The 27942-nt window shown below is 60.7% G+C and overlaps 2 protein-coding genes and 1 long non-coding RNA gene across 4 annotated transcripts in view; 2 read left to right on the top strand and 1 right to left on the bottom strand.

Annotated features, from left to right (window-relative positions):
* LOC110195320 (solute carrier family 22 member 6-like) overlaps positions 1-3292 on the top strand; it is an 8949-nt gene extending 5657 nt beyond the window's left edge. Inside the window, exons 7-10 of one of the 2 annotated variants that reach the window (XM_020968013.2) lie at positions 929-1146; positions 1580-1688; positions 2031-2234; positions 2522-3292. In XM_020968013.2, the coding sequence (XP_020823672.1) occupies positions 929-1146; positions 1580-1688; positions 2031-2234; positions 2522-2594 (604 nt within the window). In that variant the 3' untranslated portion in view covers positions 2595-3292. Of the gene's footprint in view, positions 1-928; positions 1157-1579; positions 1689-2030; positions 2235-2521 lie in introns of both variants that reach the window. The other variant, XM_020968014.2, reaches the window with a different exon arrangement.
* LOC110195341 (uncharacterized) lies at positions 2805-5577 on the bottom strand. Its single transcript, XR_002320867.2, has 2 exons — positions 5077-5577; positions 2805-3132 (listed from the first exon to the last, which is right to left on the bottom strand). It is a non-coding gene; the product is annotated as an uncharacterized LOC110195341 (long non-coding RNA).
* On the top strand, positions 5510-27942 carry ATG2A (autophagy related 2A). The gene is given in 43 exon segments (XM_020968003.2): positions 5510-5680; positions 8237-8399; positions 8495-8647; positions 8870-8972; positions 9255-9393; positions 9611-9709; positions 10099-10195; positions 10285-10431; positions 10514-10678; positions 11104-11347; positions 11428-11578; positions 11688-11780; positions 11912-12067; positions 13402-13452; positions 13454-13646; positions 13745-13841; positions 13932-14094; positions 16098-16240; positions 16326-16471; positions 16574-16734; positions 17628-17778; positions 17864-18063; positions 18165-18245; positions 18324-18430; positions 18554-18646; positions 19895-19965; positions 20205-20281; positions 20802-20972; positions 21371-21497; positions 21584-21807; positions 21970-22178; positions 22912-23047; positions 23472-23669; positions 24202-24303; positions 24536-24620; positions 25524-25668; positions 25764-25836; positions 26127-26209; positions 26331-26452; positions 26640-26794; positions 27024-27176; positions 27272-27349; positions 27351-27942. Coding segments are annotated over 43 exon segments (5835 nt in total). The 3' UTR covers positions 27510-27942.

Here is a 27942-nt window from a genome sequence, read left to right as displayed (position 1 = left end):
GGAACCTCAGAAATCATCTGGCCCAACACTCATTTTACAGATGAGGAAAACTGAAGCCTAGGGACTCACCCAAGGTCAGCAAGGTGGGTGGGTGCCTCTCTGGGCCACACCTTCATCTGCAAAGTTGGAAGGCTAGGCTGGATTTCCTGCAAGGTTCCTGGAATTCCAAACATTTATCAAACAGCATGTCCTCTGGCCAAAGTGCTCTGAAGAAAAGGGAGAAAGGGGACAATCCCTGCTTTTTATTTTAAAAATTTCTTTTAATTGACTGTGTAGGGTGGAGACTGGAGGGTGGGGAAGCCACCCATCCACCTGTGGGAGCCATAAGTGGACACACCTTTTATGGACCTAAGTTTGGGGGGACTCCCAGTGTGAGTAAACCCAAGCCTTTGTAAGCAGGTTCTACTACTGTGGTTTCAGCAAGCATTGCTTGAGCACCTACTATGTGCTTATTTTAGGGAACCTGCTTCTTAGAGGGGCCTCAAGGTTGGTCTTTTTGTAAAATATTCATGTTTTATAAATATTGCTTTTTGTGGGTCATAGAATATGAGAGGGAGAAAGAACCTTGGAGCACTGAAGATCAGAGCTGGGATGGACCTTAGAGCATAAAACATCAGAGACAGAAGCAACCTGGGACAGAACATCAGAACTAGGAGAGACCTTAGATCCTAGAACACAGAACATTCGAACTAGGAGAGACCTCGGAACACAGAACATAGAAAAGAGATAGAAGGCACCTTGGAACAGAGAATGGAGAACATCAGAGGGAGGAGAGATCCTGGAACACAGAACACGGAATATCACAGGCCGACTGGTCTGGCTCTTTTACCACCGAAGAACCAGAAAGACCAATATGGCACAGTTAGTGACAGGGGCCTTTGGGGTTAATCTCCCCTCTTCCTGTCCCTTTCTGCCCTCTCCCTGCCAGGTTCTCTGCCACCTTTGCCTTCTACTCCCTGGCCCTGGATCTGCAGCGCTTCCCTGGGGAAGATCCCTACTTGGTTCAGATTGTCCTGGGGAGCATAGATCTGCCCTTTCGCCTCCTGGTGCCCAAGCTGGCCAACCGTCTGGGGCGCAAGCTCACCTTGTCCTCCTGCATGATACTCGGAGCGGGATTCCTTCTGGGGGCCATCCCAGTGCCCCATGGTGGGTACAGGTGGGCTGGGCCAGACACCACCTGCAGAGAGGCAAGGGCTGGCCTTGACCCTCAGCTCCTCAGCCACCACCAGGGACAGCTTTGGTAGGAAAAGCCCTTGGGAGGTGGACCCGTGATGCCTGGGAGGATCCCAGGGCCTGGCCTCTAGCCCCAGTTAGGACGCACCCTCTGGTGCAGCCCCAGCTTCCTCCTCTCTACAAGGAGGTCCCTTTCTGCTCTGATGATTTAACAAACCTAAGGGAAATTCTCCTGGCTCGCACGGTCTAGGTGCCAAGCCGCCCACACGCTCTGACCGCTTGATCTCTGAGTTGGGTTGCTTCCCCATCCTTTCCCATTTGCCCCAAATCCCCCGTGCTCTGGGGTCACCATCCCTCGAGACTTCTGGTCTGGCTTGATTCTGGCCTCCATCCCTTGTGCCCACAGAGCTGGGCCGCCTTCGGATGGGGCTGAGTGTGCTGTCCAAGGGCTTCATGTCAGCCTCCACCAGCTGCAACATCCTCGTGGTCTCCGAGGTCTTCCCGACCTCCCTCCGGTGAGTTCCAGGACCTCCTCCTAACCCTAACCCTAACCACACCTGAAATCCTCTGGAGCCTTGGCAGGGTAGAAAGGGCCAGAGGGCTCTCTCTGCTAACCACCCTTTATTAAGCACTTCCTGTGTGAGCAGGACACACTGAGATCTGGACCCAGGTCTTAGCTTTGCCACTCTGGGCTGCATGACCCTGACGAGGCCCTTTCTCCCTGAGAGATGACTCCAAGGGTCTTCACGCTCTAAATCCTGGGACCTGTGTGCCAGGAATTCTCCGATGACCACGTGTGTTTGTGTGTGTGTGTCCGAGCCTGCGCCCTGACCCCCACCCTTTCTGCTGCTTTGCAGGATGACTGGGATGGGGGCCAGCAACATGGTGGGACACCTGGGAGGTGTGATGGCCCCACTGGTCCTGCTGGCGAGCCCGACGTTCCCCCTCTTGCCGCCCATACTCTTCGGTACCACCGTTCTGGCGGCCAGCATCCTGGTTGTCTTCCTGCCAGAGACAAGGGGTCTGCCCTTGCCTGACACCTTGGAGCAAGCCCAGAGCCGGTAGGTGACCTCCGGCCTTCCCTGGAGAAGATTCTGTCCCTGGGGGCCTTCCTAGGGGTTTCCTCCTCCATCCTCTCCCCTAACGCTGTGTCCCCCTCTGTGGCTCCCCACCCCTGGAGCCTGAAGTGGTCTGGGTACCTCTGGCCCAGGCTTAGTCACCCTTACACCACCCACTCACGTACTCAAGCTCTGCTGACCTCTTCTGCCCAGGTCTCCAGAGCTCCTTGAAGGGGCAAAAGGGAGGGGGCTAAGCCTAGAACAGGGTGAAACTGCCCTCCCATCCCCAGGGTCCATAGATGCTGGAGCAGACTGCTGAGAAGGCCACGGCAGGGGGCCCTGCCCCTCCAGACCAAGCTCTGACATCCTTGGGCTCTGCGCAGGGAGAGGACAGAGGCTCCATCGAGGCAGAAGGGGAAGACCTGCGTTGAAACCATGGCCTGGCCACGTCCTCTCTCTACAGGCCCTGGCTGACCTCAAAATTGCCCTGTTCTAGGGCCTTCCTTCTCCCCTACTCTAGGTCTCTTCAGGGAGTTTGCAAGTGGACTTCTCCCAACTGGGGTCAAGCCTGAGTAATGCCCCTTCTTACACATTTATTCATTCATTAACTCAAAAGCTCCATCCTAGTTACAAAGGGCTGTGGTTAAATATGAGAAACATGTTTTCATACATGAACTAACATTGCACAGATGGCCTTGTCATATCCATGACTCTCCGGACCCTGAGACCTGGTAGGAGTCCCAGGCCCCCTCACTGCCCAGCCAAGGCACCTCTGGGGCGTCTCTTTGGAGCAAGGGCCTTAGCGGGGATGTTGATGAAATGAGCAGATGCCCTAGTGTGCGTCCTGCTGGCTCCAAGATCCTCAGGATACGGTCACACTGCCTGACCCTGGAAATGGAGGCTGAGATGAGGAAGGGGAGATTCTCAGATAAATAAAGGGAATGCACCCTGGTCCCTCAGGGCCCCAGCCTCTTTCTGGTTATCTCCCCATCCCCTACACCCAGTCCCTATCTTCCAGACTGCCACTTTTGTTTCACTCAATAAACACCTATTGAAAGGAATTCCTTCTCCGGAGTTCTCATCTTGCTTTTCTACTAAATCACTGGCTGGGTGGCCTGAGGTGACTCTCTGGGCCTCAGTTTCCTCATCTGCAAAATGAAGCAGTCGGACCAGAGGAGGGATTCTTCACCCTTTGGCGTGTTTCCTGTACCTCTGGGACAGCTGAGGCAAACCCTGCTCAGAACCAAGTCTTTAACTGCATAACATAAAAGACATAGGATCACAATAGAAACTAATTATATTTAAATAGTTGGGGTTTTTTTAATCTTACAGATGCCAGGCTAAAATCCCTTGGAAGAGATGGTCTCAAAGTACTGTCTTGTTTTAGAATTATGCTCTTACACTAGCATTACTGTTCTCTTATTCAAAAGCATTTGAAGCCCTGGCCCCGGCCCCAGGTTCTGGGCTCAATCTTGAGGGCCTCCTACCACCCCACTTTGGCCCCAACACCAGTTTTGCCTGGGTATCATTTTCACAGATGTGGGCAAGCACCCAGCTCACAATATCGGTGAAAGGCCAGCCTCAGTCTCTTGGGTTGCAGCCTCCACAAGGGGGCATCGAACGGAGCCCTGGACCCCCAGTCCTGCCTCAGACCTTGGACTAGCTGTGTGACCTTGGACAAGTCATTTAACTTGTGTGCCTCAGTTTCCTCAACCCTAAGGTGGGAACAATAAGAGCACCTGCCTCCCAAGGCTGGCTTGGTGATCAAAGGAGATGATAACGGTAAAGTTCTCAAATGGCCATTACTAGCTCAGCTTTTTTTTTTCTAGTCTGACTAGGCTCACAGCCTGGGTTGCTTAGTAGGTCCCACCTTTGATGCTGCCCCCCCCAATTCTCCTGGGCCTGGTTTTTGTGACACTGTCCAGTCTCCCGGTTTTCCTCCCACCTCTTTGCGCTCTCCTCATTACCTTCCCTAACTGTGGGTGTCCCCAAAGGGTGTGTTCTTGGCCCTCTTCTCTTCTGCTCCTCTAGTCCCTCACTCTGTGATTTCATCAGCTCCTGGGAGTTCCAATGACCATCTCTATGCTGCCCCTGCCCCTGGCTCTCTCCTGAGCTCCCACTGCCCAGGGGACATTTGGAGCAAGATGTCCCTGAGGTTTCACAAGCACAAAGGAGACCGTGATGGGGAACCCCTGAGTACCTCCCAGATCAGAGGCAGCCCGGGTTCCTGTAACCTCGGCAGTCTTCTTACAAGATCACAAACACTGCGCTCCTGCCATACTGGGCACGCACAGGATGGGCCATCTACCACCTCAGAGCCTTTGCCCCTGTCTGGCATGCTGGAGTCTGGCCCAATTCCTCCTAGTCCTCCCAAATGGAAGCCCCTGGAGGGCAGGGCAGGTCTTTCTGGTCGGGAGCTCAGCCCAGCAGAGGTGGGGGCAAGGACCCTGCCCAAGTCAATCCCATCACACCCACACCCACCCACCCAGGGAGGGGACACCGGCCCTAACAAAGGTCTAATCTCAGGTGCCCTCCCCTCCCTCGGGCTCCCAGACCCTCCAAGGCCAAGTTCTTTACCTGGACTTCAGTGCCCCGCCCCGCCCCCTCCCCACTTGGCCCTGGTTACCCTTCCAGCTTAGCCTCACGTACTCACCAGGAGGCGCCCCCGGCCCCCCCCAGGAGGGTCTCTCCTCGGACCCCCGACCCCCTGGTCCTCTGCTCTGGGATGGTCCCAAAAAGCTTCCTGGGGTGGGAGTCAGGGAGCTAAGTCCCAGGCTGTCCCTCATTACTAGAGTGACCGCGACGAAGTCCTTCCTTTCCTCTTCCCGAGGTTCAATTTCCCCACCTGTAAAAACGAGGGGGTTGGGCACGAAGCTGGGGATAAAGTTTCTTCCGGCTCCAGAGTGGTAATTGATCAGACACTGTCCCTTTAATTCGTGACCCAGAAGCTGGGAGGCGGGGCGGGTAAGCACATGCGCATTGCGCTTCGGGACTTATTTCTCGAGCACCGCCATCACGAGTCTCCCGCGGCCACACTTCGAAGCGGTCAAGGCGCTCGGGCGCAGGCGCAGCTCGCCATCACGAGACCTATGTCGCTCCGCGAGAAGCCGGGGCTCTTTCCGGAGCCCCGCCCCCAAGACCAATCAGCGGGCCTCGCTCTCCAGTCCGACCAATGGCGGCGAGACGAGGGCGTGGCCTGGCGCCGGGTTGAGCGGCGGGCCGAGCCGGGGGCTCGAGTGAACGGCGCGGCCGGCGGCGCAGGCGGGTAGTTCCCGGCCATGTCGCGCTGGCTGTGGCCGTGGTCGAGCTGCATGAAGAAGCGGGCCTGCCGCTACCTGCTGCAGCACTACCTGGGCCACTTCCTGCAGGAGCGGCTGAGCCTGGAGCAGCTCAGCCTGGACCTGTACCAGGGCAGCGGCGGGCTGCGGGACATCCACCTGGACGTGTGGGTGAGCGGCCGGGGCCGGGGAGGCCGGGGAGCCCGGGCCTCGGCAGGGCCCCCATTACACGGATGGGGCAAAGCGAGGCCGGGCAGAGACAGTGTTCTCGGGGCCGCGGCCCAGGCTCCCCTCATCAGCCTGGCGGGGGAGGGAGGGGACAGCTGGGGAAGGCGGCCCCCACCCCCGAGGAGGAAGACACTCCCCCCAACTACAGGTCTAAGAGGAGAGGGGCCTCGAGGCTGGAGGAGGAAGGAGAGTGTCCAAGAAGTGTCACAGAGCTGAGGGCAGCCCCCCAAGTCCAACTGCCTTTCTCCTTTAGAATTTGGGGGAGAGGGGTTTTAGGGCTGGAGGAAGAAGACAACCCCCAATTACGGGGCTAAGGGGAGAGGGGCCTCGGGGCTGGAGGAGGAAGGGGGCAGGCCCCCCCAAAACCAACCCCCATTAGAATTTGGGGGAGAGGGGTCTTGGTGCAGAGAGTTGGTGAGGGGGCCTGCAAACCCCCGTGGGACAGGTGGTGGTCTGGGAGGGGATCCAGGCAGCCCTTCCCCCACAGGCTCACAGTTAGGGGGCTCTGCAGGACAGGGTGCCTGGGGGCTGGGGAGGGCACCCCAGGCCGGGGCTACCCACCTGTCTGGTGGCCCTGATGTCAACAAGAAACCACGTCAGTCTGTGTGTTGATTTACATGCCATGGGGCTGTTTGGCAACAATTGTCACTTCCGGCCGGGGCAGGGGCCGAGCTGGGGCTGGTGGCAGGGGCTGCCGGGGGGCCCTGACTCTTGTAGAGGAGCCCCAGGGGAGGAGTAGGGTCAGAGGGAAGGGCAGGATGCAGAGTCAGGACACTCAGGGGCTTGGGGGGCTTGGGGAGCACAGAGTGGAGACGGAGCTCAGGTGCTAGATGGGTGATTCACAGCTCAGCTGACCCAAGCACTCATAGAAGGAAGCACAAATTACAGCCTTCGGACCCACACCCAAAGCCTGGGCTTCTTCCCTTGACCCTGGGCCAAAGCTCAGGTCTTTGGATTCCTGAGCTCCTCCGGGACTGGGAAACTGAGTCAAAGTGGGGCTCCCTGGCAGGGTCCCATGGGGAGAAAGGCTGGAGTAGAGTATAGGAGCTTGGGCTGGCAGTGGGTTTGGGGGCTCTGAAGGATCATGGGAAGCTGGCCCAGAAGGGGCAGACCTAGGGAAAGTGGGCAGAGCCCTGGGGACTGGGGGGCTGAAGGGGAGGGGTGCCCTGGGAGAAAAGGGGCAGACTGAGTGGGGAGGGGGGCTGGGAAACAAGGTGGAGGCACTTGGGGACCAGGCAACCCCAGCCCCCACCTCTGGAGGGGAGGGAGACTTCTGTGTCTGACCTGTGACCTCAGCAGCTGGGCTGGTCTCATGCCCGCCCCTCCTCTGTGATTGGGCAGGCTGAGAGTAGCCTTAGGCCCATGGACCACACCTCCTTCCCCTCCTCTAGAGGCCAAGAAAACAAGAGTTGGGGCTCTTCTGGGACCCTCACTCACTGGCTGGGGCTTCCCAGGCCAAGAATTGCATCCATTTCTGGGGGACACTAGAGACAAGAAGGTGTCCCCAGAGACAGCCTGGAGCGGAGGCCTGTGCCATGAACCTTCCTGCCAGGGGATGGAAGAGGCAGGGCTAGAGTGAAGCCCCCCCAGGTCGGGGGGGAAATTGTTCATGAGTGGGTGCTGCCTCCTGAGGCCTGGGAAGGGGTGGTGGTGATCAGGGCAGAGGGTGCATGCCCACCCAGAGGCTGCCTGCGGGCCTCAGGGGACACAGTAATGCTGGCTCTGCCATTGACCTCGCCCTTGTGACTTTGGGCAGGTCTCTTTCTTTGGACCTCAGTTTCCTCATCTGTAAAATAGGGGTGATGAGTCCTTAAGGGTACGAGTCATGGACTCTTGCTCCCCTCTGTTTCTGTTAATGAGTGATACTCTTAGGTCGTTTCTCTGGCCCTTCTGAAGTGGCATTGTCTTAGAGGGCCTGGGGGGAGTCAGTTCTGGAGCTGAATTGGAATCCTGTCCTGATGCTGACTAATGGGGGACCTTGGCCAAGGCATTTAGTCTCCTCAGTCTCGGTTTCCCCATCTGTTAAGTGAGGACAATAATAGTGTTTTCCTCACTCGCCAGGCTGTGAGGCTCTGATGAGACTTTGTGTCAGGTCTACTGCAGTTCATTGTTGTTCAGTCTCTTTGTGACCTGGTTTGGGGTTTTCTTGGCAGAGATACTGGAGTGGTTTCATCATTTTACTGATGAGGAAACTGAGGCAAACAGGGTGAAGTGACTTGCCCAGGGTCACACTGCCAGGCACTGTCTGAGGGCAGATTTGAACTCAGGTCTTCCCTATTCCAGGCTGAGGCACTGCGGTGCCACCTTATGCCTGGCATTTTTATCCCCATTTTGCAGATGAGGCCCTAGGAAGTTAGGCCCTGCTCTGGGGTCACCCTGAGTGAAGCTCTTCCCTCTTCGGGCTGTGTCCAACTGGGGTGACCTCAGGCATCCTAAGACCCTGACAGATGCCACGTCCAGTGACTTCACTCCCTAAACATCCACATGCTTTAATCCTAGTCTGTGAATGAGCTGCTGGAATCCGTGGAGTCCCCCCTGGAGCTGGTCGATGGCTTCGTGGGCTCCATTGAGGTGGTCGTACCCTGGGCCGCCCTCCTCACCGACCACTGCACCATGCAGGTGTCTGGCCTGCAGCTCACTCTGCGGCCGCGGAGTGGCCAAGGTGAGGCTGGGGCTGCGGCCCCAGGAGGAGAGGGGAAAGGGGCCTTGGCGGTGTGGGTTCTGGGAACTCCCGGTACTGACCTCTGCTTCCTGTAGTGCCTGGGACGGCCGAGTCCCAGAGCTGGACCTCGTGCATGACCACCAGCCTGCAGCTAGCTCAGGAGTGCCTTCGGGAGGGGCCCCCCGAGCCCTCCGAGCCCCCCCAGCCCCTGGAGGGCCTGGAGATGTTTGCCCAGACTATCGAGACTGGTGAGTAACCTGGCCCCAGGCTCAAGGCCTTCCCTTCCTCTGGCCTTGCTCCTGCCCCTGGGCCCTAGGGTGGCCCTCGTGTCCCCCTCACCCCTTCGCTCCTTGCCATAGTCCCTTTCCTTTGCTGCCTCTGAGTCAGGGGCCCGGCAGAGCGTCCAGACCGTGATTGGCCCCATCTGCCTGGAGCTCAGTTGGGCCTGATGCTGGCCTCTCCCGCCCCAGTGCTCCGGAGGATCAAGGTGACCTTCCTAGACACCATCGTGCGGGTGGAGCACGCGCCAGGTGGTGGAGACAGCGGCATGGCTGTGGAGGTCCACATTCAGAGGTGGGGAGGGAACCTGGGGGAGGGACAGGAAGCAGAACTGGACTGGCCACTCTCCCACCTCCACCCCTTTGCCTGGAATGAGCTCCCTCCTTCCCCGGGCCTTTTCAGATGTCACAGTGTCCATGAAGCCCTTCCTGCTGTGCCCTGTCCGTTGGGGTCCCCCCTTTCCTTGGGGCCAGGGGCTCTTTCTGCTTCTCTGTCAGCACCCCCAGCATGGTGCCCGGCCCTGAGTTAGTCGTATGTGGCTCCTCCTGACCTGGGGTCTCCCCCTCACCCCCCCAGACTGGAGTACTGTGATGAGGCTGTACGGGACCCGAGCCAGGCTCCCCCTGTGGACGTGCACCAGCCCCCTGCCTTCCTGCACAAGCTGCTCCAGCTCTCGGGTGTGAGGCTTCACTATGAAGAGTGTCCCCCCCATCAGGTGGGAGCATGCTGAGGGCTGGGGGGGAGAGATGGGGGAGGGGAGGGAGGACGGAACAGGACAGGACAAAGAGGGGAAGGGGGATGGGAGATGACAAGAGGGGAGGGGTGCGCAGGAGAGGGAGAAGGAAGGGAACTGGAGGGGAAGGAAGCATAAAGAGAGGGAAGAGGGGGGACCTCCCCACTCAGACACTCTGACCTCTGCTCTCTTCCTCCAGGAAGAGTCCCCTGGACCCCCACTGCAGATCGGCAGCTGCTCCGGGTACATGGAGCTGACCATAAAACTGAAGCAGAACGAGGCCTTCCCTGGGCCCAGGGTAGGGAGCAGGGGCTGCCCAGGACCTGGGGGAGAGGGGCTGCCTGGGGGAAGCTGAAGCAGTAGGTGAGGGCATCAGCTAGGGTCAGAGTCGAGGCCTCCTGACTCCTCCCAGAAGCCCAGGGCAGGGCAGGGGTCTGGAGGCCACAGGGAGAGGGAGGGGGCTGCTGAGAAGTAGATGGAGGGACCTCCGAAACACACGCCAGGTTCTGCCTGCACGGATGGAGGCCGGGCCGAGGCCTAGAGAGAGAGGGGCTCTCTCCGCGGGGCCTTGGCCCTGGCGTCCCTTCACTGTTCACGCCGCGCTGGTCTCACTGGATGGACGGTCCGCTCCGGCTCTCGGGCTCTGCGCCCGCCACTGACCAGTCTCGTCTCCCCCCATCTCTTCAGATGGAGGTGTCGGGGCAGCTAGGCTGCCTGCACTTACTCCTGGCCCCCCAACATCTCCTGCAGCTGCAGGACCTCCTCAGTGCCCTCAGCCTAGCCGGTGAGGCCCCGGCCCAAGCCAGGGAGGGGTCGGGGCTGGGATGGAGCTGGGTGGCAGGAGCCTGAGGGTCTGCTGTGCACTCCCCCCAGACACAGAGGGGCTGTCGGAGAAGGCAAACAAGAGCCGTCCCCTCGGGGCCGAGGACTTGCGGCTCATCGAGCAGGACCTGAGCCAGCAGCTGCAGGGGGGCGGCCTGGCCCTCTCTTCCGACCCTCTGGTGGGCATGGACAGCACAGGTACGGGACGGGCCCCTGCCCTGGCCCCGAGGGGACCACGACGCCCCCTCTGAGTTGCTCTCCCCTCTCCCCCGATGCCCAGACCTCTTCTTCTCCATGGCCGCCCTGACCAGCAGTGTGACATCAGCCCGCTCTGTCTCCGAGCTATCCCTCTCTGACGTGGACCTGAGCTCATCCCTGCACAGTGATGGGACCCCCCGGCGTCCCCACACCTACCCTGCCCTCCACGGTCTCAGCCGCCTGCCTGGTGAGGGAGGGAACCGGCCTCTTACCCTCTCTTCTGCTTCCCCCCCAAGCCCTGTGCTCCCATCACCCCCTGATGGAAGGGGGGACATGGGGCTGACAGGAGTGGGGGACTTTCCCACAGTGGCCCTGCCTTCCTGAAAGGTCTGTTCTAGGGCAGATGGTTACCTAAGGGGGTATGTGGCAGAGTGCAGAAGGGTCCCCCAAGACCTGACATGGCCTCCTCCATGACCCACCCATCCAGCTGGGTTAGGTGTCGTCCTCTCCCGGGCTTTGAACAAGTGAATGTTCGGTAGGCGAGCCCTTTATCAGATCAGAGTACAGGGAGAGCGCTGGGGACCTCGGAGGACTGGGAGGAGGCACACCAGGGCTCCCTTAGACCCTTGCTCAGGTCCCCAATGCCGGCATCCCCCCATCCTATTCCTGCAGGCAAGACAGGAGCCCCCATCCCCCCAGAGAGCCTGCGCCCAGAGGCGCTGCTGAAGGTGACCCTGGGGGGGCTGACGCTGACGGCCCTGCAGCAGCCCCCAGGGGTGCCCCCCGGCTGCCCTTCCGACCTTGCCGCCCATTTCTTTGCCGAATTTGACGCTGCCAAAGAAGGACCCTTTGGGGCCCGGGACTTCCACCAGCTAAGGCCCCGTTTCCAGAAGGCCTGCCCCCGAAGCCATGTGAGGTACGGGGAGGGCAGTGGTCCTGCATGGGGTGGGCAGTGGACCGAGTGGATGGCTGAGACCTCTGCCTTGGACCCTGCAGGCTAACAGGCTCTGCGGTGCAGCTGAGCTGGGAGCAACGTGGAGGGCCCGGGGGCAGATGCCGGGCTTTCAGCACTGACCTGCTCTTTGGCCAGCTGGAGGTGCTGGAGTGTCTGTGGCCTGAAGGGGTGGCTGAGCCAGAGTACGCAGAGGTGAGTGAGGGGGAGGCAGGGGTCAGAGGGTTCTGGTGCTGCTGGGGGGGAAGGGCAGCGGGGCCAGGCCTTCACTCATCCCCACACCCCACCCTTCCTGTCCTCCCAGCTCCTGAGTTTCCCCAACGGCTCTGGCTTTGGGGCCTCAGCCAGGCCCTGTGCACACCTGCGATACATTCAGACCCAGCGACGGATCCCCAAGGTAAGGGGGAGCCTCCCAGCTGCGTGGCCTCAGAGAGCAGAATGAGGGCTCGGCGTCTGGCTTCCCTGGCAGCCCTCTCCCCAGGCTCCTTCCCCTTAGAGCTGTGTCCTCCCATCTCTGCCCACTGACAGAGCCACCCCCGGCGGGCAGCCTCATGCCACTGTACCTCCGACTTGTCCCTGGAACTGGCCGAATTCCAGTCTGATGTGGAGCTGGGAGCACTGGACCGGCTTGGGGCCTTGTTCCATCTTGCCACCACCCCAATGGACCAGGAGCAGGGCCTGCTGGTGAGCCAGCCTGGGGGGTGACCATGGGAATCAGTAAGTCAGTCAGCAAACACACTGCCTGCCCTTGAGGGGCTGATGTTCCATGAGGGAGGCAAAGCTCCGGGAGCTGGGCCGGGCAATTGGGAAAGATGGGGGGGTTCTGAGAGGCAGAGGTGAGGGGGACATTGGCCCAGGCCTGGGCAAGGGTGCAGGCTGCTGTGGGCCAAGAAGTGGGTTTTCCCCGGGAGTTGGGGAGTGGAAGAGGGGTTTCAGTTCCCAGGATTGTGTTGGTTTCATTTCTGTTCTGGTGAGGAACCTCCCTTTCCAGTCCCTGAGGCCCTTGGGAGGGCACAGCCAGGAAGGCTTTTTTTTTTTTTAAGTGAGGCAGTTGGGGTTAAGTGACTTGCCCAGGGTCACATAGCTAGTAAAGTGTTCTGTATCTGAGGCTGGATTGGAACTCAGGTCCTCCTAACTTTCGTGCCGGTGCTGTATCCACTGCGCCACCTAGCTGCCCTGAAGAAGGTTTTGATCATGGGTTCCCATGCTTACAGCCAGGTGGGCCTTCAGAGGCCCCCTGTCCAGGCCCTGACTCTTCAGATGGGGAAACAGAGGCATTCGGTGACGTGCTGGGGTCCCCTGGGTGGGCCATGACTCCCCTGGGGCAGCCCTGCTGCCTCCTCCCCCGGCTTTGCTAGTACTAGCACAGGGAGCACCTACGTCAGGGTGCAGCAGGGGGTGGGGGCCGGCCAGCCTCACCCAGTATTAGAAGAGATCAAGCTCAGGCCTGCTGAGGAAGAGTGTCTCCAGAGGCATCTGAGGAGCCGCGTTAAAATTCTGCCTCTGTTACTTTGGTCCTGAGTGACCTCAGGCTAGTCAGGCTTCATAGGGCTGGTTCCTCCTGTAAAAACGAGGGGTTTGGACTTGAGCCTCTGAGGCCTCGAAGCCCGTGTCCCTCTTCCCATCCCCCTTCCCGTCATCCACTCCCGCAGCCCATCCCCCTTCCTGTTGTCCACCCCCGCAGCCCATCCCCCTTCCTGTTGTCCACCTGCTGCCCATCCCCCTTCCCGTTGTCCACCCCCTTTTACCCCCTCTCATTCTCTTGGGAGGGAATCCTGGGAAAACACGGGGGCCACTGGGGGGCACACGCATTCCCCTCAGAATGCAGGAGAGTGTGTGGGGGCCCTGGCTCTGCACCCTGCTCCGTGCCTCAGTCTCCTCGATGGTCAAATGGAAGGGCATTCCCAGCTCCGGGTCTCCGATAGGATGATGTCAGACGAGAAGCCCCCTTCTTGCTCCCCAGAGCAGGGAGGAGACAGGAGAAAGCCTGAGCCCCCATGAGCCCCATCTTCCCCCAGGGAGAGCCTCCTTGTGCCATGGAGTGCCAGACGGCCCTGCGGGTCGTGGCCCCCCCACGCCACCCTTCGGCTGCGGTTCCCCATCCCTGACCTGCGCCCAGAGCGTGACCCCTGGGCGGGCCGTGCCGTGCGGGAGGAGCTTCTGCGCCTCGAGCTGACGGACCTCGAGTTCCAGTCAGAGCTGAGCCACGGCCCCAGCCCACAGGCCCCCACCCGCTTGGAGCTGACCTGCAGTGACCTGCATGGTAGGGGAGCCTCAACCTGCCCCATGCCCCCCCAGAGCCTTGGCCCAGACTCGGCACAGCCGTGACTGGCCTTCCTTCCTTCCCCTGCCACAACACAGGGACTTATGAAGACAGGGAGAAGCCTGCTGTCCCCTGCATTCGCGTCTCTAAAACCCTGGACCCCCGGGGCCCTGGCCGCAAGTACATCCTACCCAAGTAAGTTTGGGGTTCCCCCAGCAGATCAGGCCACGAGGGGTCTGGAGAGGCTGGGCTCCTACCCCCAGTGACAGCCCTTCTCCCTGGCAGGGCAGTGGTGACCCTGAACCCCCAGTACACCAGCTCGCAGTGGGACCTGATGCTGGACAAGGGGGAGGACCTAGAACTGTCTTCGGCCGAGAGCCCCTGCGATCTGCGTGAGCCTGAGCCCTCCCCCTTCTCCTCCAAGAGGACCATGTATGAGACCGAGGAGGTGAGGCCCCTCTCCCAGCCCTGCTGCTTCCAGAGCACAAGGAGAATTAAGTCTGGTGGGGGGCTACGGGGAGTGTCCTATTCCCTCCACCAGGGGCAAGGTTGTTGACCACCCCAGGGTCAGGTCCCAGCAGAAACTAGAACCCAGCTCTCCCCACTTTCTGGCCAGGGCTTGTTCGATTGAGTTGTCCTAGAATGAGTGCCTCGGGTTAGGGAATGTTTGTGTGATGCAGAAGGGCCAAGGCAGGAAATGTCATCAAGTCAGTCAGCATTTAAGTGCCTGCTGTGTGCCTGGCTAAGCACAGAGGACAGGAGGAGGAAACAGCCTGCTCTCAGGGGTTCCCAGTCTAATGGGGGAGACAAGAAGATCTAGGCAGATAAATTGGACATCGCCTCAGAGGTCATGAGATAGTGTGAGGGCTCCTGGGAGGGGCTTCTTGTCAAAGGTGGGCCTTGAGTTAGGACTGAAGGTGACCCAGAGGAGAAGGTGAGCAGGGAGAGAGTTCTGGGCCTGGGGCAGCCAGAGAGAACGCCCAGGGCCAACAGAGGGGCCAGTGCCCAGCTTTACTCCAGAAAGGCACATGAAGCGTTTTGTATTGATCCTGGGAGCGAGAGAGGTCTGGGCTTGAAGAGAATCACGTTGGTGGCTGAACGGAGGATGGACAGGGATGGGGAGAGGCTTGAGGCAGGCAGACACCCCCCCCGCAGTTATCCAGGGGTGAGGGGTGAAGGCTGGGTCAGGGCAGAGCTGCTGCGGAGTGGACAGGCCTTGGCACCATCTTGGATTTGAGGGAGGAGAGAGAGTGAGGAGGCCAGGCTGAATCCCAGGTTGGCGGGTCCAGAATGATGTTGCCCTCCTCAGTATTTGGGAAGGTGCAGGGGGTTGGGGGAGGGACAATGAGGTCCGTTTTGGACAGGCTCCTGATATCCAGAGACGTCTGAACGTCAGCTGGAGAGGTGATATTGGAGGTCAGCGGAAAGGCTGGGGCAGGAGAGGTGGACGTGAGAATCCTCAGCATGGAGATGGTTATTCAATATGTGGGAGCTGAGAGGTCCCCGAGTGAAGCAGTCTAGAGGGAGAAGGGCAGAGGGCCCAGGCCAGAGCCCTGAGGGAGCCCTATGATTAGAGGCAGGATCTGGAGGAGGATGCAGCCAGGACACAGGAGGAGCCATCGGGGAGGAAAGCCAGGGAGAGGAGGGAGTGACCGATGGGGTCCGAGGCCGCAGAGTGAGCTGGAAGATGAGGATGGGGGAAAGAGCTGCCCTGGGAGAGGGAGGGAGGCAGTGTTACACACTTTACAAATAGCATTTCCTTTGAGCCTCACAACAATGTTGCAAGGTAGGTGGTGGTGTTATCCCCATTTTACAATTGAGGAAACTAAGGCAAACAGGTGGTAAGGTGCCTTGGCTAGGATGAGGCAGGCAACAGAGTTTGAACTTGGCGCCCCCTTCATGGCCCAGTTTGCCTGGGCTTGGTTGGATCTGTAGCTTGGTGCAGCTTGGCCTGCAGGGCCCAGAGCTCTTGAAGTGGTCGGGAGCCCCAGAGGGTTTCTGAGTATCAGAAGAGTGACTCCTTAGTGGGTCAGTGAGAAGACAGTGTGCACAGAGAAGTGTGGGACAGATGGCTCAGACCATGATGGACCTGGGGCCTGGTGGGGCTATTGATGCAAGCGACTGGACTGAGCTCGGCTTCAGTGCGTGAGAAGCACTCGGTATAAGGCCCAGGCAAAGGGCCGCAGCATCGGGCAGGGCAAGGGAAATTGGTTATCCAGCCTGTGCAGTGATGGCGAGCTCATTCTTCTGGCAGCCCATTCCACTTCGGGATAGTTGGGGTTACAGAAAGCCGAAAGGAGTTCCCGCCTCTGGGCAGATTGTGTGGGCCCTGTCCCACTGGGACTTCCCCTTTACCCTCATCCACCAAACACCACGATGGACCTGGTGGGAACCCATCCAGTCTGGAGAAGGGGAGCTCCGCTAATTTTTGGGGGATCCTCTGGGCCCTAGATGGTGATTCCTGGTGATCCCGAGGAGATGGGACAATTCCAGAGCCGAACGTTGGCTCTATCCCGATGCAGCCTGGAGTTGACCCTGCCCAATGCCCATGTCTTCCTGCCTAGCAAGGAGGTCTACGAGAGCATCTACAACAGGTGGGCAGGCGCCTGGGGGGCACAGCAGGGGTTGGGGCGGGGAGCCCTTCTCCTGTCACCCAGCTTCTTTCTTCCTCCTCCCCAGGATCAACAATGATCTGCTCATGTGGGAGCCTGGAGACCTGCTCCCTGACCTCGGCCCTGCTGCTTCTGTGGCCGCCCCTGGCTTCCCCGGGCCCTCTGCCTTCTGGCAGGACAACTTCAAGATGTGCAAATCTGCCTTTAAGCTGGGTAGGAGGGCCGAGGGTGCTGGGAAGGAAGGGCCGGCTAAGAGAGCCCAGTAGGAGGCCCAGCTGTTGCGGGGTGACCACATCACCCTCTTCCTCCTCCCAGACTCGGACTCAGAAGAGGAAGACACTCACTTCTTCTCGGTGGATGGGTCAGGGGTCCCACAGCCCCCCGCACCAGAGCCCCGGAGTCCCCGTGCCCAGAGCACTTTCTCCACCTTGGTAACGGTGCTGAAGGGACGCATCACTGTGCTATGTGAGAGCAAGGTGAGCCAGGGAGGCGCAGGCCAGGGCCACTAAAACCACACAAGGCCCAGCCAACAAGGATTGGCCAGGGGCCACCTGGGAGACCAGGAAGGGCCTCATTAAATCACTGGAGGGGGCTTCAAGTACCTGGCCCAAGGTCATGCAGCTTATAAGGTAATAAGATTTGAACTCTCTGTCCTGTCCCATGTACTCTGAGGTTAGGAGGGTGGCCACAGAAGGGCCTCAGGAGATGGGCCTGAGTGTTGGGCCAGGGAGAGAGCCAGTCATGATCCCTGGCATCACTCGCTAACTCATTGGCCAGGAGGAGGCCCAGGGTTTGAGCCCAGATGGTCACATTCCCCAGGTCCTCCCCTCTCAAGGGACAGGGCTCTCTCAAATCGTCTGTGGTACGGCCTTACACGAGGCTCTTACCCACATTGGAAATTGGAGGGGGCTTTGTGGGAAAGGGGGTGTTGGAGCTCGAACCAGGAGGAGGAGAGACTGTAGATAAGGATGTGTGCTTGGGAGAGGCTGGGAAGGTAGGGTGGGGCAAGCTTGGGCAGGGCCTCCAATGTCAAGTGAAGGATTTAGACTGAGGAAGCAGGGGGAGCACCCTTGAGGCCATGGGAGCAGACATTAGTCTCAGGCCCCACATGAGGAGTTTTAGGTCTCTTCAGAGGGTTTCCAGCCAGGAAGGATGAGGAGTTGTTATGCCCGCTTTAAAGATGACCCTCAGGCCAAGAAGAGAGAAGACACATGGGTTAGGAGCTTAGAGATCATTTGCAGATTGGAAAACTGAGGCCAGGCAGGCTAAATGATTCCACCCCGCCAGCCCTGGGCTGTGGCCCTGAGGGGCCTAGAAACAGGGCCCAGCGAGTCCCCCACCAACTGAAGGCCATGCTTGTATCTCTTAGGGGGAGGGGGGAAAGAAGCTGGAGGACTGTCATGGGGAGCTGGTCCTCGACGTGACCCAGGGCACCATCTTCAGTGTCTCCCAGTACCTGGGCCAGCCAGGGCTCGGCTACCTCTGCCTAGAGTCTGAGAAGGCGGCCCTCTACCACCAAGGTATGAGGGGGTGCTGTGGGCCTGGGGACAAGGGAGGAGACAGGGGAGCAGGGCCCCCCTCCCTAAGGCTCTTCCCTCCCCCCAGCTGTAGTGGATGACTACTTATTGCCTTCCCGGCTTGAGGTGCCCAGCTTTGCCCCACCTGCCCAGTTGGCCCCGACAATCTACCCGTCGGAGGAAGGGGTGACAGATCGGGGGTGTGCAGGTCGCAAAGGGCAGGGCCAGGGGCCACGCATGCTCTCCACGGCTGTGCGCATTCACCTGGACCCCCAGAAGAACGTTAAGGTACTGTGTCACCCTGGTCCAGGGCACTATGGCAGATGTGCTCCCCAGAGGCTGCCCCCTAATGCCCACCATGCCCTGACTCTGTGTTTGCCCTCCTCCAGGAGTTCCTGGTGACCCTGCGGCTACATGGAGCCACCCTTCGCCACCGCATGGCTCTGCCCAGCCAAAGTTGGCACTGCCAAGTGAGTGGGGGCAGGTGAGGGGGCTGCTCTGAGCCCTTGCTGCCACCCCCCACCTCACCTCCTGTCTCCGGTCCACAGCTCCTGGACTTCTTGGACGTTTTGGATGACCCCATCCTTGGCTTCGTGCCGCCCACAGTCATCACTGTCCTGCACACACATTTGTTTTCCTGCGCCGTTGACTACAGGTACCTGGGCCCCACGGCCAGGCTTCTCTCAGGGCCTCCACGATTCCGTCCAGAAAGTGAGAGTTAAACATCTTTTCCCCAGCCTCTGTGCTGTTGTTACTGTAACCAGTATCTGTCCCCCAGGCCTCTCCACCTTCCTGTGCGCGTCCTCATCACTGCAGAGACTTTTACCCTCTCCAGCAACATCATCATGGACACCTCCACCTTCCTGCTCAGGTCGGGGCCCCTGCCACCATGCCTTCTGAGCCCTCCCCTTGCCCCGAATCAGCCCCCGGCCATTTAGGAATGGGAAGAGAGCAGGTCTATGATGGCAGGATTTGTGGAGGAAAAAGAGGAGGAACCTTTGAACCAGAAGGGACCATTGAGCACAGGCCCATTTTACAGAGGAGGTAAACGAGGCATGGAAAGGTCGTCACAGAACTGTCAGGGGTCTGAGAGCGCTGGAGTTGGTCCCCTTTGGCCTGGTCTAGTGGAGAGAGCGGGTCTCTGGCCTCCCAGGTGTGAGGTGGGGTCTGGAATCTGGCAGGAGAAATTGGGTGTGAGCAGACCAACAATTGAGGCCAGTCCAGTGGGTATTTTAAAGCACCTGTTGGTGCCCAGCTGGGGAGTAGAAGCACATGGTCTCCTGGAAACAACAGGCAGCAAGTGTGGCCCCTTCTGGGCTGGCCTGGGACGATTTCCCTTCTCATCATTCCCCAGCACCGTCTGCCCAGGCCTGGCAGATACCTCGTCAGCCACCTCCCTTGTGTTTGGGGGCAGCCTCAAGGAGGCCAAGCGGGGGTGGGGGGAGCTCTGCAATGGGCCCTTGTTTGCCCAGGCCAGCCTCGGTGGGGACTCTAGCTGTGGACCTTCCCAGCTGGGGGGGGTCATCCAGTGGGCCCACGGCCTGGCTGCTCTGGGGACCACGTGGCAGGACGGAGCATGCTGTTTGTCCCTGATGTGCCGCTCCGTGTCTCTCCCCCTCTGCTTCCCTAGGGCTGCCTCTCCGCTCTCAGCTCCATGCTCTCCCACCATCCATCCGTCCACAAGCCCTCTTTACGGGAGAGCCTGGCAGAGAGGGTTTAATTCTTTGCCTCTGTCTCCTCCCAGTGTGTGGCCCAGAGTAGGCACAGAATGTTTGCTGTCGGACAGTCTTGTGCTAATCCTCCCCTGCCCTCCAGTAGCCTGCATGCCAAAGCGGGGGCAGCACCTGCCCCCAGACCAGACAGCCTCCTATACAAAGTGAACCCCAGGATTGGGGGAAGCAGGAGTGTCATGGGGGGGGGTGTTTAAGCCAGGTTTCAAAGGAAGCCAGCGGCTGGAGAGGAGGAAGGAGAGCGTTGCAGATGGGAGGGACAGCCAGGGCAAAGACCTGGAGTCAGGAGATGCTGGCCGTGCCAGCAGGGAGACTGGAAGGGCCAAAGAATGTGCTGACCCCACTTCCCGCCAGCCTTCCTTCATTCTGCCCTGCCTCCTCCCCCGCAGGTTCATCCTTGATGACTCCGCCATCTACCTGTCTGACAGGTGTGGGAGCGAGCCCCTTGATCTGCGGAAAGGTGAGAGGCTTGAGAGGCAAAGAGAAGGCGACACCCACCAAGCCAGCCCCAGGGCAGCAGTGACCTTTCCCTCAGGTGCATGGGCTCCCTCTTCCCCCCAGCAGGGATCGCTGCTCCAGGGGCAAGGCCCTGCACACCATGGGAGTTTAATGTAGCAGAGCCCTCCCTGACCAGAATGTCCCAGTGAGGGAGGGGGCTGTCCAGGTCAGGCTGAGCCCCTCCCTCGATTTCCCTGGCAGATTATGTCTGCGTCCTGGACGTGGATCTGCTGGAGCTTGTGATCAAGACCTGGAAAGGCAGCACTGAGGGCAAGCTGGTGAGCAGCAGTGTGTGGTGGTGGGCACAGACCCCCTGGGGAAGAGTCTGGGGCGGAGCTCAGAGCAAGTGGCCCCTGGGGAAGGTGGGCTTGGGGCGGGGGAAGGAGCCTCAGGGAGGGAGGCAGGAGGGACAGCCAGGGCTAAGCCGATGGGATTCCTTCCTCTGGAGCCAGTCACCCCCTCCCAACAGGGGTGAGAGGTCACAAGGGGGAGAAGCAGTCAGGGGCCTGGCCGTCTTCTGCCAAGTTGAGCTCAGGAGACCTCAAGGGCCATCTTAGGTCTGCCCCCTGCTCCCTGGAGGATCCCAGGCCTTGAGAAGAGGAGATGAGCTCCCAGCAGCCCCCAAGGCTCTGCTGGTGTGCTTAGAAGTCATCTAGTGCGGCCCCTCATTTCACAGATGAGAAAGCAGGCCTGGAGAGGGCAAGGGCCCTGCCCCAGGGTCACCCAGCAAGCCCGTGGCAGTCCTGGGTGACCTTGCTGGGCAGGACGCCCCCTGAGCGAGCACCCTCCTTCCTGCAGAGCCAGCCCCTCTTTGAGCTGCGCTGTTCCAACAACGTGGTCCATCTGCACAGCTGTGCCGACTCCTGTGCCCTGTTGGCCAACCTGCTCCAGTATGTGGTGGGCTCCGGGGATCTGCACCCCCCGGCTCGGCCCCCCAGCCCCACCGAGATCGCTGGCCAGAAGGTTCAGGTGAGGGTGGGCCCGGCTGACGGGGCTGAGTGTAGGGCTCAGGTGGGCACCTGCTCTGGTAACGTGGGCAGGCAGGGGCTGTGAGGGAGAAGACCCTGGGTGCCCCAGCCCAGGCCATGGCCCTTCTCACCTCGAGGCTCTGCTGATCCCCAGGACAGCCAAGGGCTGGTGGGGGGGGAGGGGGCGGTCCATGGAGAAGGAGACGTCAGGTGGCTACGGGTCCCCCTCCCCTCCCCATCGTCAGGGATTGGGCCTTAAGATCATGCCAATTGAGGGCCTCAAGAGGTTAGGATACTGAGACCCAGAGCCCCCCAGCTGGCATCTTTGGGGCTAACCCAAACTCATAGGGGGGCCACTGGGCTTTCCTGCCTTCCTGCTCACCCTCTCACTCCCCACAGCTCTCCGAGAGCCCAGCCTCCCTGCCCTCCTGCCCCCCAGCTGAGACTGCCCTTATCAATCAGCGGGACCTGGCGGATGCCCTCATTGATACGGAGCGGAGCCTGCGGGACCTGGCCCTGCCACCAGGTACGGGCAGGGGTGGACTGTGCCTCCTGGAGCATGAGGGGGTGGCACGACCCATCTGCCTATCTCCAGCCTTTCTCTCCCTACAGGTGGTGGGCCCCTGCGGCAGGCCTCTCCGGTATCTGTTTACCTTTTCCCAGGTGAGCGGGGTGGGGCCCAGCCCCCTCCGCCCCCTGATGGTCCTTCGGAAGGCAGCCTTGGAGCCAAAGAAGAGGAGGCAGAAGAAGAGGAAGAAGAGGAAGAGGATGGGGATGGGGACGCCCTGGACAGTGATGAATTCTGCATCCTGGATGCCCCTGGCCTTGGCATCCCTGTGCGTGCCAGGGAGGGGGGAGTCAGGGCCATTGCGGGATAGATCCAACATGGGGAAGGGGTTGGGGCCCCCCCCCAGAATTGAACGAGAGAGGGCCCTGACTGAGGCCCAACCAAGACGGGTCTCGGTCATCCTGGCCTCCTCACCCCTCTCTTTCCCTAGCCCCGGGATGGTGAGCCAGTAGTGACAAAGCTCCAGCCTGGTCCCATCACGGTCCGGGATGGTCACTTCTCTCGACCCCTGGGCAGCACGGATCTGCTGCGAGCCCCTGCCCACTTCCCTGTGCCCACCAGCCGGCTGGTGCTGAGAGAGGTCTCTCTTGTCTGGCATCTCTATGGGGGCCGGGATTTTGGGCCTCACCACGGTCACAGGTGAGGCGGGCAGCGCCAGCTTCTTCTGTTTGAGGGGGCGGGTGCAGACCTTCCAGAAAGAAGCCCAGCTGGGGCATAAGACTCATTCTCCAAGGCTGACCGAGCCCTTTGAGGTGGGCAGAGTTGGGCTCAGGGAGGATGAGTCACCTGCCCAGTCACTCAGGTGGTGGGGGTTGGGATTGGAAGCCAGGCCTCCTGAGTCTGGGCCCACCATGGAACCGCCAAGAACCTGGGGCAGCCGGCAAGGCCCGATGGGGCCTGCAGCCTCCAGAGCACTCAGAGCAACCTGGCACCCACTGAGCTTTCCAGCCTTCTCACCCTGACCTCCCTGCAGGCTCCAGCCAAGATGGTGCCTGCCACTCTGAGCACACGCTCCCTCGCCTCCTTCCCTCTATCCCCTCATCGTCCCCCTCCGTCCCTCCTGAGAGGTGTGTGACCACGTGCTGGGCCCAGAGGACCCTCCTCGGACGCCTGGTTGATGGGTGACCTCGGACAGGTCACTCGGTCTCAGTGAATGTTGTGGCGGGGTGTGCTGTAGGCGGTCACTCCGTGACCTGCTCGCCACGTTGGGCATCACGTTGCCTGGGCGTGGGTCCCTGCCCTCTCCCAGACTGAGCTCCACGAAGGCAGGAGTTGAGTCTTGTCTCAACTGACCTGTCCATCCCTGGGGCCCTGCACGTAGTAGGTACTCAGTAAACGAGGAATGAAAGTGCCTTCTCTTCTTCCCTGGCAGGCCAAAATCCGGCCTCTCGGGCCCCCGGGGCTCCCCGTCGCGGTGCTCTGGCCTCAACAGGCCCCAGAACTCCTGGCGCACCCAGGGCGGCAGTGGTCGGCAGCACCATGTCCTCATGGAGATCCAGCTCAGCAAGGTAAGGGCAGAGGAGCCCTGGGGCCAGAGCTGAGAGGCCACTTTAGGGTCCTCTTTACAAAAAGGGAAACGGAGGTCCTGAGAAGGAAAGGGACTGGGATCACAGCACCATGAATTGGAGGGAGGAGAGACTTGGGAAGCAGTGGTGCCCAGCCTCCTCATTCTACGGATGAGGAAACAGGCCGGGGGTGGGCGGTGATTTGCCTGCGGTCACCCCGGCAATAAGGTGCAGCAGGAGCTGGGACTTGAACCCAGGTGTCGTCAGACTCCACATCCACTGGACAGAGCTGCCTCGTGCGCCTGAAGGCCGGGGCAGAGAAGACTGGAAACTCCTCGGGGCCGGGGCTGGCTTTGCCTCTTACGGAATCCCCAGCCATCAGTGTGGCGAGTGACTGGTGTGTCCGGCCGTGCCCCTGTGCCTCCAGGTGAGCTTCCAGCATGAGACCTACCCACCAGAGAGAGCAGCAGCCCCCGGCGCCGAGGCCGGGGAGCGGCCTCTGGCCCGCCAGGTGTTCATCGTCCAGGAGCTGGAGATCCGGGATCGGCTCGCCTCCTCCCAGATCAACAAGTTCCTCTACCTGTACACGAGCGAGAAGATGCCGCGGCGGGCGCATTCCAACATGGTATGGCGCTGCTGAGGGTGTCTCTCGATGCTCGAAGCTCAGAGGAAGGGGCCTTAGCCGCCACTGAGCCAAGTCCAACCCTCTGTTTGTGAATGAGGAAACGGGCCCAGAAAGGGGAGGGCGCTGACTTGCCTAGGGTCGTACAGCTAGGGAAGAGTTCTGTCTAGACTGCATCTTCACCTTCTGGCTAACCTTGGGCGAGTTCTTGCTTCTCTAAAATGGGGAGGGGGTAAGGCCCTCACTGGGGATGTGACCAGCCCAAGGAGGAAGCTGTGGATGAAGGCCCCTTCCCGGCTCGAAATCCACGGCTCTCTGACTGGACCACAGGTGCCTTTCTGGCCAAGGGGCAAAGTAACGGGGTAGTTAGGACCTCCGAGTGAGACTCCTGGGGCTCGGGAACCCAGGCCGAGGGCTGGGAGGCCAGGAATTTGCAGGGCCGCGGCGTCCCAGGGTGGGGTGGCGTGGCAAGATACCCTGGGGGGGGCTGCGTGGGGCCGGGATCTCAGGGATTCCTCTTCTGTGGGTCCCCCAGCTCACCATCAAGGCCCTACATGTGGCCCCGGAGGCCGGCCTGGGAGGCCCCGAGTGCTGCCTCAGAGTTTCCCTCATGCCGCTGCGGCTCAACATTGACCAGGTGAGATTGGACCGGCCCAGCCCTTCCTCACTGGCCTGCAGCCCGTGTGTGTGTGTGTGTGTGTGTGTGTGTGTGTGTGTGTGTGTGTGTGTGTGTGTGTGTGTGTGTGTGTGTGTGTGTGTGTGTGTGTGTGTTGGGAGGGGAGGGTTGACTAGCTGCTAGCTAGCTCGGGCTTGGTCCCTGGCCACCCTACAGCCTCGGGCTGAAGAGGTTACCCCTGTGCACTTCCCAGGATGCCTTATTCTTCCTGAAAGATTTCTTCACCAGTCTGGCTGCCGGCATCAACCCCGTCATTCCGATGGAGACGGCAGCTGAAGGTGAGGGGCTGGGGGGAAGGGCAGTAACGCTGGAGGCCCTCTCGGCCCTGAGCTTCGTCTGATTGGGGGGCGGCCCTCAGGAACAGGAATGAGGGCTCAGCCTCGGCTGGGGTGTAGGCTTCCTGCAGCAGCTGGGGGCCTCACCAGTAAGCATTTATGAGAACCTGCCAGGTGCCAGGCACTGTGCTAGGCACTGGGGACAAAAGCAGTGGTGAGTCCCTACCCTCCTCGAGCTCCTCCGTCAGAAGAGACAGACATGGACGTTGGGGGCTTAGCGGGCAGGGTTAGAAGGACTTAAAGGTTGGAGGTGGGGTGACTGTGTTGGGTTTTGAAGGAAACAAGGGGATCTGAGAGAGAAATGTGAAGAGGTGGAACATTGCGGGTGTGGAGCACGACCTGATTGGGTGGTGGCTGTGAGGAACACCGAGAAGGGCGATTTGCTGGAGCATAAAGTGGAAGGAGAATAATGTCGAAAAGATGGATTAGGATTAGGTTGTAAAGGTCTTTAAATGCCAGCGAGAGGAGTTTGCATCCTACCCTTGAGGACAAGCACTGTGGTATTGTGGAGGGGTGGTCTGGAGTGAGAGCCCGGTGTGGGAACTGCAGGCCAGGGAAAGCAGCATGACCGAGGCCGTTCCCCCACACTGCCCTTTGACAGCCCGGCTTCCTGGTGCAGCTTCCGTCTGTTGGCACTTTTCAGATTGCTTCCTTTGCACTGCATTGTAATACGTAGGTAGGGAAAGTTGGGATTAGCTCCATTCGACAGGAGAGGAAACTGAGGCCCAGAGAGGAGCAGGGGAGGGGGCAGGGGCTTGCTAAGGATGAACAGGGCGGTGGTAAGGAGCAAGGCCCTTCCCGCTGCCACGTGGCCTGGGCCCACCCTGTCCCTGTCACCCCACGCAGGCCGCCAAGATCCCGAAGTCCAGAGCGGCGCCCCCCAAGACCAGCTGCCCGAGGGGGCGCAGATGAGCAGCTCTCTGGAGACCACAGTCAGCGAGCAGAGCTCCTCCGCGGCCGCAGCCTCGGCCGAGCAGCCCATTTACTTCAGGTGCTGGCGAGGGCCGGGGCGGAGGGAGGCCGGGTCCAGCAGCTCTCAGGGCTCACAGGTGTGCTCCCCCCCATCCCCCTCGTGTGCCGCTTTAGGGAGTTCCGCTTTACCTCTGAGGTACCGATTTGGCTGGATTACCAGGGCAAGCACGTCACCGTGGACCAAGTGGTGAGTGGTGGGGCCGTGGGGCCCGACGTGGGGGGCTGGGCCCTCTCCGCCTCCGTGAGAGGGGTGGACGGCCCCATTAGTCACCTGTAAACGTGCCCCATCTCACTGACCGTAGTGAGCAGCCGCGTCATCTCCGTGGGCCGGGGTGGGGGTCCGGGGGCGGCAGGGAGGAGAAGGCGGTCGTCCTGAGTCCTGGTGTCTACGTGCCTAGGTGTCCCTCTGGGTCTGGGGGTCTCCTGAGTCCCCCCAGTCCTGGGCTCTGCCACGACCCGCCCACCTCTCCCTCCCAGGGCACCTTCGCCGGGATCCTCATCGGCCTGGCCCAGCTCAATTGTTCCGAGCTCAAGCTTAAACGTCTCTGCTGCCGGCATGGGTGAGCCTGACCAAAAGCCTCCTCTCCCCCAAGACCCTCCCCTGCCCAGACTGTGGCACGGCCGGATGGCCCCACTGCTCTGGAAGGAAGCCACTGAATCCCGCTTCTGCTCTACGCACAGGCTCTTGGGGGTGGACAAGGTGCTGGGCTATGCTCTCAATGAATGGCTGCAGGACATCCGAAAGAACCAGCTGCCGGGCCTCCTGGGAGGCGTGGGCCCCATGCACTCAGTGGTCCAGCTCTGTGAGTGCCCCTTACCCATGAGAGGAGGGGCCTTGAAACCACCATTTCTGTGGGACAGCCTAGAAACTCATTGTGGGGCTGGACCCCCAGTGGGGTGAGAGGGTGTTGGGTAGAAAATGTTAGGTGTAAAGAAGGGCAGTGGCGTGGGCCTGGAGCTGGTCCCTGATCCTGCCCCTGCCTGCTCCAGTTCACGGCCTTAGAGACTTGCTGTGGCTTCCTATCGAGCAGTACCGGCGGGACGGACGCCTCATGCGGGGGCTGCAGCGGGGGGCTGCCTCCTTCGGGTCATCTACGGCCTCGGCAGCTCTGGAGCTCAGCAACCGTCTAGTGCAGGCCATCCAGGTGACCGGGCTGCGGCAGGGGGCGGAGGGGGCTGAGGGGATGCTGGGAGGGTTCCGCCCCCGGAGCTTCTCCTGGCCTTGGTGGAAAGAGAAGACTCTGGGCAGGCCGGTGCCAACACACAGAGCCCCCTGCTCAGAAATGGTGTGAAGGGGAGGGACCTGGGCACAGGGGGAGGAGGAAGAGCCCCATCCGCTTGGCCTCTACCTCCCCATCGCCTTTCTCCCTACAGGCGACCGCCGAGACCGTGTATGACATCCTGTCCCCTGCTGCCCCCGTCTCGCGCTCGCTGCAGGACAAACGCTCCGCTCGAAAGCTCCGCAGGGGGCAGCAGCCGGCTGACCTTCGGGAAGGCGTGGCCAAGGCCTATGACACTGTCCGAGAGGTACCCCCTGCAGCAGCCCACGGACCTCCTCCTAGCTCCCCCCGCCCCCGTTTTGTCCCCAGTGTCTCATCTCACGCCCTCCTCTCGCCTCCCAGGGCATCCTGGACACGGCCCAGACCATCTGCGACGTTGCTTCTCGGGGTCATGAGCAGAAGGGGCTGACGGGGGCCGTCGGGGGGGGTGATCCGCCAGCTGCCCCCCACAGTGGTGAAGCCGCTCATCCTGGCCACGGAAGCCACCTCCAATTTACTGGGGGGCATGCGCAACCAGATCCTGCCTGACGCCCACAAGGACCACGCGCTCAAGTGGCGGTCGGAGGAGCCGCAAGACTGAAGGGGGCAACGGGGTCCGGCTTCCCCCTGTCTCGGAGGACACTTGCATCCTGGGAGCTCGCGGGCCACTGGGGGTCCTGGCCATGTGGCTCCCGGGCTTTGAGACTGACTCCTTGAGGCCCCCCGCCAAGTCCCCTGCCCTCGTCCTTTGGGCCTGGGCTGAGGGGGTACCTCCGCCCTGTGGAGGAGGAAGGGGCTCGGGACTGTCCCGGGCCCAAGCCCCTGCTGCTGCTGCCTGGCCCCAGGACACAAACTTCCTCCTCCCCCCCCTCCCCCCCGTGCCCTCCTCTAGCCAAGTGTCTTTCCGTGTTAGGATGGGGGGAGGGCCAGGCCCCGGGACACACATGTGGTTCCATGTGTCACTTTCTAAGCCCTCTGGGAGTGAGGGTCGCGGCTTCTGCATGATGTGGAATAAATTGTGCTCGTAGCCGCCA

This window comes from Phascolarctos cinereus, unplaced genomic scaffold, assembly GCF_003287225.1.
Source record: "Phascolarctos cinereus isolate Bilbo 61053 unplaced genomic scaffold, phaCin_HiC Scaffold_9;HRSCAF=440, whole genome shotgun sequence".
NCBI lineage: Eukaryota > Metazoa > Chordata > Mammalia > Diprotodontia > Phascolarctidae > Phascolarctos > Phascolarctos cinereus.
Note: the sequence above shows the minus strand (reverse complement) of the source record. Positions and strands in the feature narration are given on the sequence as shown.